Below are 13,673 nucleotides of genomic sequence, written 5' to 3' on the forward strand. Positions count from 1 at the left end.
CCTGCCCGGCCCCATATTGTGGATTTAGGCATATTCCCAGCAGAGGACTTGGTGGACCGAAGTATCAGGTGCAGTACTTTCGGGAAGATTTGGCCAAAAGGGCTTCAATAACAGCTCTGGGATCTGTCCACTGCCCCCCACCCCTTGCTGTGGACTGTCCAGTGAAGTAGAAGTGACTCTCATCGTTCTGATCCTCATTTGATCCAGTCGAGACCGTCCTGGCCATCAGAGTATCATTTTTTTTTTTTTTGGCAAATTGCCCTCGCTATGGCATTGCCTATTCTACTAGACTGCTTTTCCTGCTAGACTGTTGGCTCTTTATTATTGATTTGTAAGAGCTCTTTGCATAGAAGTCCTGTGTGTCAAATGTTTTCACCTGGATGCATTTTGTCGTGCATTGACATCCCCACCAGCACGTGCTTATGGAGCTCTGGGGAGGCTGTGGGCAGGGCCGGGAGAGGATGCCCCAGGTCCCGTGCCTCGCCTTCCCTCAGATAGGTGCCGCTATTACTGCCTCGTACCGGGAAGGACACAGATTTGTGAGCAGCAGGTCAGGGTTCCACCCTATGCAGTCCTGCCCGATTTTCGAGATCTACAGCCCGACACTCGGCGATGTGTGCAGGAACCGTGACTGAACCAGGCCTGCGCCGTTAGCCTGCATCCGGCCTGCCACCCTGGGAGCCCGGAGCACAGAGGATGTGAATGCGCCCTCCCGCCTGGATGCCACCAGAGCCACCGTTAGAGAAACTTAAAGCCACCAGTGGGGCGCGGCGGGGCGGGCCCGAGGGCGGGGCCGGCCCGGAGGAAGTGCGGCTGACGGACGGCCTTCTGGGGCCGGAAGTGGGGCGCACGCTGCTGTCTGGCAATAATGGCGGCGGCGCGGGGAGGCAAGCGGTGAGTTGAGGGTCTGAGGACCGATTCGGCCTTCCGGTGGGTGCTTCTACCCAAGGGGCTCTCCTTGTGCATCTCCGTGTTCCTGGGGCAGCAGGGCAGGGGCATGCCGGGCCGGCGGGGAGCCCTGACTGCGACGTCGTGACCCGCAGGCGCCTGGCAGAACTGACAGTGGACGAGTTCTGGGCTTCGGGCTTTGATTCGGAGTCGGAGTCGGAGTCCGAAGGAGCCGCAGCAGCCGAGACGCGGGCGGGGTTTGGAGCCGACCGGAGACTGGATGGGCTGGGGGGGAGCCCCTCGTCCAGGTGAGAGGAGCGTCTCCCTTGGGACGTCTGTAAAGCCAGACCCTGTCCACTGCCCTGGCCCCACCCCATCAGCTGGATGGTGACCACTCCTGGGGCCTCAGGACTGAACCCCAGGGACCTCCGACCCTTCCCGCAGACCCTTCGGCTTATTCAGTCTTTCTTCCAGTGTTTGGGGAGGCCTTGCTCTATGACGAGCCTTTTTTTATTTACTCGTATTTTTTAAAAGATTCCTTAGAGGAGAAGGGGAGAAACCGCGCGCGGGGGGCCCGGGGGGGCAGGGGCAGGGGCAGAGGGAGGGGAGAAAGAATCTCAAGTAGCCTCCCCGCTGAGTGCGGAGCCCTCTACCCGAGATCACGAGCTGAGCCGACCCGCAAGCGTCAGGCGCCCCCGGCAAACCTTGTTTTAGGTGGTGGGCATACGTTGGTGCGTCATGAAAGGGCCCTTTTCCGGTCTAGAAGAGCTCATGCAGAGGCTGAATCAGACGTGCGGTCGGTTAGGAGAGAGAAGCGTGGCAAACAGTAAAGACAAACACAAAGGGTTAGTTAAGTAGGGAGCATACTGGGGGGTTCCTGTTGCTGCCTGGTGGAGAAGGGCCTTTGCGGAGGTGGTAGTTGAACGGAGGCCTGAGGGAGGAAGTCGTGCAGACGGGGAAGAATAGTGTGGTGTTTCAGGTCAGGAGCAGCAGAGCTCCTGAAGTGGGGGCGGGTCTCACACAGGTGAGTGTCTAAGGAGGAGCGAGGGGGAGAGTAGAAGGAGGTGAACCTGGAGAGGTGATGGTGGAGTCAGACCTTGCAGGCCGTTTATAAGACATCCCAGTACAATGGGAAGCTGTCTCAGGGTTTTGAGCTGTGAAAGGGTGTCACGTGGCATTACCGCAAAGGGCCCCTGGGGTTGCTGTGTTGAGAATAGCTTGGAGTTGGTGGGTACGGAGACAGGGAGAGACCACTGGTGGTAATTGGGAGAACTGAGGGATGGTGCTGGTTTAAGAGGAGGCATGAGGGGCTTTGAAGGGGTTTTGCCGATGAGACCTCATGGCACTTTGCATGCTGGGCGTAAGAGGTAGAGAGGCTGTCTTTCACTTGAGTACCTGGAAAGATAGGGTTACCGACACCTGAGATGGAGCAGTGTGCCAGCAGAGCAAGTTTGGGAGAACCACAAGTTCAGTGTTGTACGTGTCGGGTTTGAAATGCAGGTGTTGAAGCGTGTGTAGAGAGGCTGTTGGATATGTGAGTCTGGAGTTTAGGGGAGGGGGGATCTGCTGAAAACTTAACACTGGAAATCCCCCTGCCTTGGTTGTTGGTAGCTGTTGCGGAGGTTGCAGACCAAGCCCTGTAGCTTCTCTGTGGAGGCTGGCAAGCTTACAGTGTGGAGGACAGGAAGCCTCATCCCATTTCCCCGACCCCTGTGGGCTGTGCCTATCCATTGTACTTGATGCCCCCACCTTCTCAGCCGGCATAAAGGTCGAGCATCTGAGCATAAGGACCAGCTCTCTCGGCTGAAGGACAAAGATCCCGAGTTCTACAAGTTCCTGCAGGAGAATGACCAGAGCTTGCTGAACTTTAGTGATTCAGACAGCACTGAGGATGAAGAGGAGCAGCTCCACTCTCTGCCAGATACGCTGGAAGTGAGGGCCTAGGCAGAATTGGTGGGGGCAGGGCCACACTTATGGCCTCTACATCCTGCTGCAGCCTGGCCCTCTGTCTGGTGCAGGAAGCAAGTGTGGAGGGGGAAGATGCAGATGGGGATGGGGTCCCCAGAGGACTGAAGGGGAAGAGAAGAGATTCTGCTCCTGTGACCCTTGTGATGGTTGAGAGATGGAAGCAGGCAGCAAAGGTGAGGAGTGGCATAGGGTGGGCAATTGGACACCCCCACCACCCCCACCCTGCTTTCGGAGTCTGCGCTGGCCTCATTTCAGTTGCTTGGGTCTGTGCAGTTGGGAGGAGCCCTTCTCTGAGCACTGGCACTGGAGTCCTCTTTAGCACCAGAGAATCTCACTTAATTCTTTCTTTATGCTGAGAGGCTCCAGGATTGCATTCTGTCCTTCAGTCAGAGAGTCTAGGGGCTCTCCTGCTCTCTTCCCCTCAATTTCTGTCTCAGGCTCCCTGCTGCCTGAAATCCACTGTGGGCAAGACATAGTCTCTGTGCCTTTGCCAGTCAGTGGAGCCAGAGCCCTTCTTCCCAGGGTTTTGCATTGGTTTCTGCAGGAAAAAGAAAGGACAGGGGGAGAATTCTAGATACCACCTGTCACAGGTCACCATCCAGATCTGGGACCCTCAGCCTCTCCCCTATGGCCCTGAGCCAGGCTCCCTGCCCTTCCAGGAACATTCTGGATTCGTTTTTTTGTTCCCTGAATGTGGCTCCATAACACTGCTTCCACATCTCAGAATGTGGGCGAGGGGCGCCATTCTCTCATAGAGCAGGTTTCTGGAGCTCTGGTTGCCTCGTGCTCTGTCTGACACAGCTGATTTCTCCCCCAACATTTTGGGTCCTCTTAACCCCTTTAGCATCACCTTACTCCGAAGCTGTTCCACGAAGTTGTGCAGGCATTCCGAGCTGCTGTGGTCACCACCCAAGGAGACCAAGAAGGTGCCGAAGCCAGCAAATTCCAGGTCACGGACAGTGCTGGTGAGCTGGGGTGAGAGGACATGGGATACAGCCTCTCTCCTCCATCTTCGGCCCTGTGAATGGAATCTGTGGTCCCTCTATTGCAGTGTTCAACGCCCTGGTTACCTTCTGCATTCGAGATCTCTTTGGCTGTCTCCAGAAGTTGCTGTTTGGAAAAGTCCCAAAGGACAGTAGCAGGTGAAAGGGAAGAGGGGAGGTAGGGAGGCGTAGTCGGGCCCCTGCGCTGGGGAAGCCAGAGGCCTTGTGATCTAGGGGTCCTCTCTAGACTCAGCCAGGATAGAGGGATGTTGAAGATAGAGCCAGGCCCTTTGCAGGGTTCCCGGGAGAGGCTGGGCACTCAGGGCCAGTCGGGTGGCTTTGTCCTTCTTTCTTTCTCTTTTCTTTATGAGAAGGTACACCCTCTACCCAGAATTTTTTAGGGGGCCCAGAGTGTGTGCTTGGCTTTGCACCACTAGTTTTCTAGGTCAGGATTCTCTCTTTTTTGTTCTCTTTTTCTCTCTTTAAATGAGTATCTTGTCCACTCCTTTGCTGTTTGCTCTGGGAGGTGTGTGTGCCCATAGGTAGGTGCCTCTTCAAAGCTAGTTTGAGAACCTTAAGCTCCACGTTAGAGGTACATTGAGTGGAGGAGGCTGTGAAGAGTCTTCAGAGGGGAGAGAAGAGCGGCAGACCTTTGGTAGAAGGGGAGGGACGTTTGCCTGGGAGGGTCATGCAGCCACATGACCAGGAGGTAGTAAGAGCCTGAAGGGTCAGACTACCCCCAGACACCTTGCAGAGGAAGAAAGAAGACTCTAGGGAAGGGTCCTGCCGTCACTACCTGAAAGGGAGGTATGGGGCAGTGGCGGACCTGGACACAGGAGTTATCTGGGTCTGGTGGAAGTTGCCAGGGCTGGACTCGTGATCGGGAGGGGGCAGCCTTGTGGAGGTGGCTCTGTCTGAAGGGGGCAGGGAAGCTGACAGACAGGTGAGGGTGGTGCTGGCATTGGTCAGGCATGGACTCTTGCATGAAGGGGGCCGCTGCACTGAGAGAGCAGTCACCATGAAGGGTGGTGGGTTTTGGCGGAAAGCGTGCAGTGTGGGGGTTCACTCAGACGGGTGTGGGTTTGGTCTCTCTGCAGGGCGCTGCAGCCGTCCAGCAGCCCGCTGTGGGGGAAGCTCCGGCTGGACATCAAGGTTTACCTGAGCTCAGTTATACAGGTGCAGTTCCGGCGGGGAGAGGGCCTGCCGTGTTCCGTGGGGCCTGGCCACATCTCGTGGTCCGGTCCTTCCTTGTTGCCCACATGTGCGTGGCCCCTCACAGCGCACTCCTGCTTCCCCAGCTGGTGGCCTGCGTAGCGGAGGCAACGGTAACAGCAGCTGTGCTCCAGCATGTCAGCAGTTCCGTGTCGTACTACCTGACCTTCCCCAAGCAGTGCCGCGCGCTGCTCAAGGTGCGCGGCCCCTCGCTCTATCGGTGGGATGGGGGGTGCGTGCCACTACCCCTCAGACACGCCCCACTCCTAGCCAGAGTGCAGGCGGCACCTGCGCCCGTCCCCACCCTGCCCTTGCTTGGGTTCTGTCTCCGTCAGCTCTCTGCTCTTGGGGCTGCAAGACCAGTCACGTGAGGTGGCAGCTTCCTGAGGTTTCTGACGAGAAATGAAGACGTACTTTTGTTGTTTTCTAATGTGCGTTTCTGGATATGGGCATCGTGTGTTTTTGTGGTACTGCCTTCACAGGGTTAGTTTTATGTTTTGTTACTCCCTAATTGAGTTCTGAGTGCTTCTCTCCTGAGGTGCTTTGGGAAAGGCTGTCTCCCAGCAGTGACTGCAGGGGCCTCTGGGTGGGCTTGGGGAGGCTGGGGCAGGCAGTGACATCTTGCCTTCCGCAGAGGATGGTGGTCCTGTGGAGCACAGGTGAAGAGACATTGCGTGTACTGGCCTTCCTGGTCCTTGTCAAGGTCTGCCGGCACAAGAAGGACGTCTTCCTGAGTCCTGTCCTCAAGGTAGTCCTCAGGCCCAGGGCTCCTGCCTCTAGTGCTCCCGAGTCTGTCCATCAGGGTCTGGGCTGAAAGTCTTGGCCTGAGGGCTGGAGAGCTGCCCTTGTGGTTGGTGCCCTTTGTTGGCACTGTGGCTCTGGGCTGACCCACGCTGTCATCACAGTTCCCTCCCTGAGAAGTTGGGGACCGTGACAGGGATGGGAGCTCTTGGCCCCCTGGGGCTCCACATGGACTACTCTGCACAGCTCTTTCCCTCAGTGGATGAGGACATCAGGTGTGGAGAGGGATGGGGTCCGGCTGCAAGCTTGGGGTGGCCTTTCCCACACGGAGTCCCACACGGAGTGTTTCTAGAGAAACACCTGCAAAGGCCTGGCACATAGCTGGGGCTTTTCTGCCTCCCTCCTTCCCAGTCCCTCCGTGGTGTTCTTGCCTTTTCCTGCAGTTATTCATGCTGCAGCTTCCTTGGCACCCCACCGTACCTACAGGACCCCTCCTCTTGGCACTGCAAACTTTGTATGGGATTGGTGGGTGTATACATGTGGAGGCAGAACGGTAGCAGGGGCCCAAGGAGCAGGTGCCATGTGGAGAGAGGGGTCTGCAGCAGACATGGCCAGACTGGTTCCCGCCGAGGCAGCAGCTATAAAGGAGAGGCCCAGGTGTCTGGTGGCGGCTTGGAGCTGGGTGGTGGGTACCCAGGGCCCTGGGAGCTCAGGTGGCTCTGACTGGGGTCTTTCTGGCAGCAAATGTACATCACGTACGTGAGGAACTGCAAGTTCACCTCTCCCAGCACCCTGCCCTTCATCAGCTTCATGCAGCGGACCCTGACCGAACTGCTTGCCCTGGACACTGGCATCACCTACCAGCACGCCTTCCTCTACATCCGCCAGCTCGCCATCCACCTGCGCAATGCCATGACCACATGCAAGAAGGTGTGTGGTTGTGCTTGTGGGGTGGGGGGGGGGTGTGGCCCCAGCCTGACGCGGCTGAGGGCCTGGGGCCTCCTGGAAGCCTCATTCTCTTGGGAGAGACAGCCTAGCATCTTGGTGAGATCAGGGTCCTTGCTGGTGGGGGCTTTGGGAATAGGTGGCCGGTGGAGGGGGGAGGTTGGGTAGGTGGGCACAGTGCCGCTGCTGGCTGGGATCCTGTGCACATGGTGGGTGAGGAAGAGCTGGGCCGTTCCAGGAGCCCTGCACTGACCTGGAGATGGACTTCGCTCTGCCCAGGAGACATACCAGTCGGTGTACAACTGGCAGTTCGTGCATTGCCTGTACCTGTGGTGCCGCGCGCTCAGCACGGTCTGCCCCAGTGAAGCCCTCCAGCCCTTGATCTACCCCCTCTCCCAGGTGGTAATCGGCTGCATCAAGTGAGTTGGGTGGGCAGGGTCGCCCCGAGGGCCGAGGGAGGTCAGGGTCAGGGCTACAAGGGAGGCATCCTCAGGGGCCAGGGAGGCCATCCTGCTTCTTCAGGAGGGTCTGGACGATCCCTGGACCCTGGGGTCTGTTACAATTGGCAGCGCCTGAGGAGGGACTGGGGGTGGTGCAGTCTGTGGCCCACCGTCCCAGACTCGTGTGTTCTGGGTGATGCTGGGTAGAAGGGGCTATGTGCAGTTGGAAGGAATTGATTCTTGGACAGAGCAGGGCTGCGCGATAGGCCACAGGTCAGTTGTGACTCCTGAGCTTTGGTCTGTTGGGGTGGAGGAGCTGCATGTGGCGGGCGCCTGCCATTGTTGGCCAGGAGGGGTTGCCCCTGAGCTCCTGAAGGGGGAGCCTTGAAAGCTCAGAGCAGGGAAGAAAGGAAGTCTTGAGTGAGCCATCTCCCTTTGCCACCCTCCTGCATTAAAATGAAATTAAGTCAAAAGTCGTTTGGGGTGTTTCCTTACCCTGACAATTGAGTGAGGAGACAGGTCCTTAAGACCAGGATTTCAGTCGGGGCCTTTGTTCTGCCGTGTTCTGTCTGGAGGAATCAGAAGGGGCAGGTGTGGCCAAACTGACCCTGACAGAAATGAGGTTAGAACCCCACGGGTGGGAATGGGTCATGGGCAGCCAGGCCAGGCGGGTGGTTTGTGGGGTCTCTGAGGCTCAGGCCTCTGCTCACCCTTGCCTTCTCACGCTCCCAGGCTGGTCCCCACTGCCCGCTTCTACCCCCTGCGCATGCACTGCGTGCGTGCTCTGACGCTGCTCTCGGAGAGTACTGGCACCTTCATCCCAGTGCTGCCCTTCCTGCTGGAGGTGAGAGGGTACCCGCCACCGGGGTGGGGTGGTCCATTGCCTCTGTGCTGTCCTCGGAGGCCCTTCTTGCCGTATGCGGACCGTGTGTTCTGAGATAATGTACTTCCCGAGTGCTGGTTTTCTCATTTGTAGAGCAGGTTCTGGGAGGGCACCGCTCTGTGCAGTGCCTTGCCAGCCGCCCAAGCTGGTGGTGTGTGTTGGTGGGCTAGAGTGGCAGTGAGGACACGGGCAGCTGCCCTGCAGGGCTGGCCTGAGGGAGCTGGTTTTAGGACACACTTGGGTCTGTCTGGTCTATTACAAGGACCAGGAGAGCTGGGCCAGAAGTCTAGGTCTGATTCCAAAGCTGCATTTCTTTTCCTGCACACTCCTATGTGCATTTGTGTGTATGTGCACACGTGCATGCCTGCACATGCGTGTAGCTTAGGTAGGGAAAGGTGGTTCGACTAAAGCCCAGAAACCCAGTAGGGGTTAGGCTCCAGCCCACCATATACTTAGGACTTCACATCTCCCTATCAGAGAGGGCTTAGTACCACCCACCACTGGAGGGGCTGGATGAGTGTCTCAGTGTGGTGTGTGCTGTGTGTCATAGGGCTGTGCTCTGTATTTCTGACCAAGTAGGAGAGAGAAGGGAGCCCCTGGAGGGTTCCTATTCTGATTTCTTTTAATTTAGCACAGCTCTCATACTGACTGACCCCTGCTTCAGCTCTGCTTGGCATGTCCCTTCATGCCCACGGGTGCAGGTCTCTCCTTCCCAGAAAAAACAAGTCAGGTGGCAGTTTCTGCCCTGCCCTTCCTGGGTGGGTGGGAAGGGGTTTTGAGAGCAGCGACTCCCCCCCCCCCCCCGGCGCCCCAGGCTGAGCCGGGTTTGAGAAAGGGCAGTGTTCCCTTAGGAAAACAGTTTGTTATTACCATAGTCATGGGTGATTTTCATCTGGAGTTGTGTTGAGCTCAGCTGGGAACCATCATCCCCAGCTCTGATATCTTTGGTGTCGGCCACCCGTCTCCTTCAGAACAACATCCTGGATCACCTCTGTGCAGGGGTGGTGAGGAGGGGCTTGGCTCCCACTCTGCTGCCCCAGGGCACCCCGCAGCCTTCAGCCTTCGGACCTAGGAGTGGGCTTCTCCAAGAGGCGGAGGCCGATGTGCATAGCCTGTGGTCTCTGTGGAGGATGAGGGAGTGGTTGCTTCCCAGGCCCTTGTCTGAGATCCTCCCAGGGATGCAGGCCTGGGGTTGGCACCAGGCCTCGGGGGTGCAGTCACGGGTGAGAACGTTGCAGTGACAGCGGCTGTGTAAAGGAAGGGCCTTTCTTTGGTTCTTGGAGAGAGGCGGTAGCATGTGTGTGCTCTTGGTTCTACTCCTATCGGCCAGATCCAGTCTGGGGTAAGGTGACTCCCTTGGAGGCCAGAGTTCTGCAAGGCAGGGGATCTGTGGGCCACGGGACTGGCCCTGCATGTGGCTGCTTGTCCCTGGTTCCAAAATGGGTCTCTAGGGACCCCGGGTATGGGTAGAGTGTGTGGTCCAGTGAGGCATGAGGCACAGCAGGCCGGGCTGATGTGGTCTTGGGACAGATTTTCCAGCAGGTCGACTTCAATAAGAGGCCGGGGCGCATGAGCTCCAAGCCCATCAACTTCACCGTGATCCTGAAGCTGTCCAAAGTCAACCTGCAGGAGAAGGCGTACCGGGTGAGGCTGGCCTCAGGCCTCCTGTGGAGGGGTTTGGGGAAATGCCTTGGGTGGGGGTCACAGCCGGATGTCATAGGGCACTGAGGTCAGTGTGTAGGGTGACAGGAGTCAGATGAGCGTGGATGGGGGGGGGCTCGCTGCCCTCCAGAGTTTGTACGGACCTTCATGGGTCTTTTGGGGTGGGGGGGGAGCAGTGTTCCTTGGCCTCAGCTACACTGAGTGTGAGTGTGGCTTTTGGGGAGGCTGTGGAGTCATCCTCCGATTTCCACCCTGGAAAGTGAAAGGACACATTGGACTGCTCTGGAAAAGCGCTGAGCTCCCATCTTCCCATCCCTGACATTCTCCTTTCTTCCCTGCTGCCTCAGGATGGCCTGGTGGAGCAGCTGTATGACCTCATCCTGGAATACCTGCACAGCCAGGCCCACAGCATTGCGTTCCCTGAACTGGCGCTGCCCGCCATCCTGCAGGTGTGTACCCACTGTCTAGGTCCCCCTTCCCTTCGCAGATCCCTCGACGGCCTGCCATATAGCAGACGAAGCTGTCTTAATGGGCTCAGCTCCCCATTTATATAGTGACTAGAGGGAGGCATCCTTGTCACAGCCACACAGGGCCAGTAGCAGAACCTTAACCTCTGTCAGAGGTCCGTTTGCTTTCAGCCCAGATGTTTCCCATCTCAAGGAGGCAGGTGCCTCTCATGGGAAGGGCCAGGTGGCACTGCCTGTCCCTGTCTGGCCCTGGTGGGCAGAAGCAGCCCAGCACAGTTGTAGGCCTGCTTGGTGAGTAGGGGTGGGGCTGCTCGGACCAGAACTGCACTGGCTCAGAGGCCCATCCAGGGACCGGTGTGGCTGTGTATGCAGGGCTTTATTTCTGGACTCCAGGTCCCAGGGATCATAGTCTGGAACAGGGCTTAGCAAACTGTTCTGGTAGAGTCAAAGGGTAAGTACTCTAGACTTTACAGTCATGTGGTTTCTCACAGCTGCTCAGGTCTTTGAGCCGATGTACAAAAAACCCACAGAAAGGCATACGTGACTGAGTGTGGGCATGTACCAGTACAACTTTATTTACAGAGACAGGCGGAGAGTGGGATGTGACCTGGAGGGTAGATCCATGCTGCCCCACTGTGGCCTCCGTGCCTCTGCCTGGCCTATGGGATGGGCCATCTGCTCTCCAGCCCCCATAGGCCCTGGCAACAGCGGTCATGCAGCGCCCCCTTCCCCACAGTCCGCTGTGTGTGCTTGGGCCCCACTCCCCAGCTGTGTGCACTAGGGCTCCCCAAGGCCAGACATGTGCACTTGGGCTGTGAGACACATGAACCCATGTTCCCTGCTCCCCCACCGCCTCCCTGTGGTCATGTGTGACCCAGACAGATTGTGGGGTGCAGAGCAGGCCTGTGTCTGGACCCTGACTGAGCCCCCCTTCCTTCTGCAGCTGAAGTCGTTCCTCCGGGAGTGCAAGGTGGCCACCTACTGCCGGCAGCTGCACCAGCTGCTGGAGAAGGTGCAGGAGAACGCAGGGTACATCTGCAGCCGCCGCCAGGGGGCCTCCTTCGGTGTGGCCGATCAGCACGCGGTGGTCAGTTGGGAGCTCGCGAGGGTGGGTGGCACTGCCTGAGGGTACTAGTCAGTGCAGGACTGGGCTTTGGAGGTTTGCTCAGGATGGGACGTGATTCTGAACCTCTCCCCACAGGATGCCTGGGAGAAGCACACCCGAGAGGAAGGGACCCCTCTCACCAAGTACTACAGCCAGTGGCGGAAGCTGAGGGAGCGAGAGATCCAGCTGGAGATCAGTGGCAAAGAGCGGGTATGTCTGCAGGGGACGTTTGCTGGGGGGCGGGTTGGCGGGGGGGATATGGGCAGGCGTGACCACCTGGTTTGTTCTGAGACAAGGATCTAGCTCCTTGGCTGTGACTTCTAAGACCAGAGTGGGGAAGGGGGCTTGTGGGAGGGGACTGTCCCAGGGGCAATGTCAGCAGGATGGCTGGGGCCTGTTCGCAGCTGCAGCCTGTCCTGTGGCCGCTCTGAAGGGGCAGACATCATGCAGAACTGGGTAATCAGGGGGCTTCTCTCATGACCCTCAGGAGGAGTCCCTGGAGGCCAGACTGGCTGGGGATTTTGGGGGAGCGAGTGGCTAGACTGACCTTGGACACCAGGAGGATAGGCAGGGAGGCACAGGAGGGGCTGTGCCTCTGAGTCTGGGCCTGGCCAGTGGGTGTGGGATGGTGTGACTTCAGGGGACATGCTGAGTGGCATGTCTGTATCTGGGTCCTTGCGCTGATACCATCATGGGTCTGCTGTTGTTCTGGGATTGATGGTTGAAGGTTTGGAGACAGAGAGGTGAGGGGCTGCAGCTGGGCCTCCAGCCAGTGGGCGTGACTGTAGCCTTGACGGCACTTGGTGGCCAGTGTGTGGCTGGGGCCTCCTCACCTGCCTGGCTGGGCGGCTGTCGAGGAGTCCTATCCAGTGATGCTCACCAAGAGTTGGCCAGAAAAAGTGGCCAAGCAGAGTCTTTGCATGGAAAACTGGTTGGGAGGCGACACTTGGAGGGGAACGGAGGAGTGAATGGGTTTGGGTAGAGCCTGCCTTTGGGAATGCGAGGGAGAGGGAGACAGTAACTGCGGTCAGGGTCCTTGCTGCGTGACGCATGGTGTGACCTAGCTGCGGCTGTGGGCTAAGCCTTGAGGTGGAGGGCGGGGCCCAGGGCTGAGACAGGGCAGGTTGGGGACCAGGCTTGGGGGGGCTCTCAGAGCCACCTGACCACCCTCACCTCCTACTCTGATTCCGGGTCCTTCCAGCTGGAAGATTTGAACTTGCCACAGATAAAGCGGCGGAAGGTAGGAGACAAGAATGAAGACAGGGTGGAATTTAAGGATCTCTTTCACTGGGACAGTGAAGAAGACAGTAGCATGGACTTCTCAGAGAGAGGTAGGGGCCTGAGCTCCCTGCGGGGAAGGGGAAGGTGGACCTGGAGGGCTTCCTTAGACAGCTCATGGAACCAGAAGGGGGTGCCGGCTCCCACCTTACCGCTCGTTTGCTGGGGCCCTTCTCCCACACTCTGCTTGCTCTGAGGTGAGGGCCTCCTGGAATTGGAACACGTGTCCCCAGACCTTGTTCCCTCACCCCCCCACTCTTTGCTGGGCACTTGGGAGCCCTCTCCACCTGCCCCAAGGGGGCCTGAGGGAAAGGTGGGGGGGTGTGGGGTTGTGAACCTGGCCCACCTTCCTGCACTAGCTTCCCCCAGTGTGCGTTTGCTGGCGGGCCCACTCCCATGGACTCTTCTCCTTGGTCCCCAGGGATGCCTGGGTCCCCAAGAGCTTGGCAGAGGGTGGAGGAGGCAGAGGAGGAGGAGGGCAGCTGTAGCAGCCAGGAAGAGGTCGGCAGTTCAAAAGGTAAGTGGTTCCTGGTGGGGAGGGGTAGTGCTGTGGCCCTTTGAGCCTATCTGTCCAGGAGCCCAAGGCTGCCATGGGCGTAGGCAGGCAGGGCCATCGGGTGGGAGGCTGTGGCTCTAAGCTGGGCCCACACCCCTCCTTGGGGATGCCGGGCCAGCTGCTGTGTTCCTGCTGGTCCAGTAATAGCGGCACCAATAAATTAATTAGGGCTGTGATTAATTAGCGATAGGAATTCAAGGCTGGCTTCTTCCTGATAAAGCAGAATTTATGTTGCCTTGGTCTCTCCCTGCAGATGGAGGCCCAGACACAGAGGCGGGCCTGGACCTTCAGGAGCTGCGGCAGCTGGCCCAGGGACCAGAGGATGAGTTGCAGGATCTGCAGCTCTCTGAGGAGGACTGGGGGCTGCCAGCCTGGGGACCTGTGGGAACTGCTGTGCAGTGCTCCCACCTCACCAGGCAGCCGGGCTTGCAGCTTCTTGGCTGGCCCTGAGCCTGTGGGGGAAGGGCAGTCGATGGTGGATGGGGCTTTATTTTTACAACACGAGAGACCAGAAAGTACCGAGCCCTGTGCAGATCCCTGGAGTG

The 13,673-nt window shown here is 58.3% G+C and overlaps 1 protein-coding gene across 2 annotated transcripts; it reads left to right on the forward strand.

The window, feature by feature from the left end:
* Positions 1-823: 823 nt before the first annotated feature.
* On the forward strand, positions 824-13,646 carry NOC2L (NOC2 like nucleolar associated transcriptional repressor). 2 transcript variants are annotated; one of them, XM_028108407.2, is made up of 19 exons: positions 824-894; positions 1,044-1,196; positions 2,646-2,820; positions 2,907-3,029; positions 3,701-3,821; positions 3,908-3,998; positions 4,937-5,015; positions 5,138-5,248; positions 5,686-5,799; positions 6,534-6,722; positions 7,017-7,156; positions 7,910-8,021; positions 9,591-9,704; positions 10,070-10,171; positions 11,133-11,297; positions 11,391-11,504; positions 12,496-12,625; positions 12,994-13,089; positions 13,382-13,646. In XM_028108407.2, exons 1-19 carry the CDS (start codon positions 869-871, stop codon positions 13,576-13,578), a joined length of 2,352 nt encoding a protein of 783 aa, XP_027964208.1. In that variant the 5' UTR covers positions 824-868; the 3' UTR covers positions 13,579-13,646. The 2 variants fall into 2 exon arrangements, with proteins under 2 accessions (XP_027964208.1, XP_027964209.1); XM_028108408.2 differs by having other exon boundaries at positions 11,133-11,276.
* Positions 13,647-13,673: the final 27 nt, after the last annotated feature.

Source organism: Eumetopias jubatus, unplaced genomic scaffold, assembly GCF_037043125.1.
Source record: "Eumetopias jubatus isolate StellerSeaLion01/CBP00866 unplaced genomic scaffold, mEumJub1_p1.0 scaffold_4, whole genome shotgun sequence".
NCBI lineage: Eukaryota > Metazoa > Chordata > Mammalia > Carnivora > Otariidae > Eumetopias > Eumetopias jubatus.

What these genes read in the sequence shown, in the direction of transcription:
- NOC2L (XM_028108407.2), top strand. Translation starts at nt 869, where the DNA reads ATGGCGGCGGCGCGGGGAGGCAAGCG. An exon ending in GGGGGGAGCCCCTCGTCCAG is followed by an intron (nt 1,197 to 2,645) that starts GTGAGAGGAGCG and finishes CCACCTTCTCAG; the next exon opens with CCGGCATAAAGGTCGAGCAT. An exon ending in TGCTGCCCTTCCTGCTGGAG is followed by an intron (nt 8,022 to 9,590) that starts GTGAGAGGGTAC and finishes GTCTTGGGACAG; the next exon opens with ATTTTCCAGCAGGTCGACTT.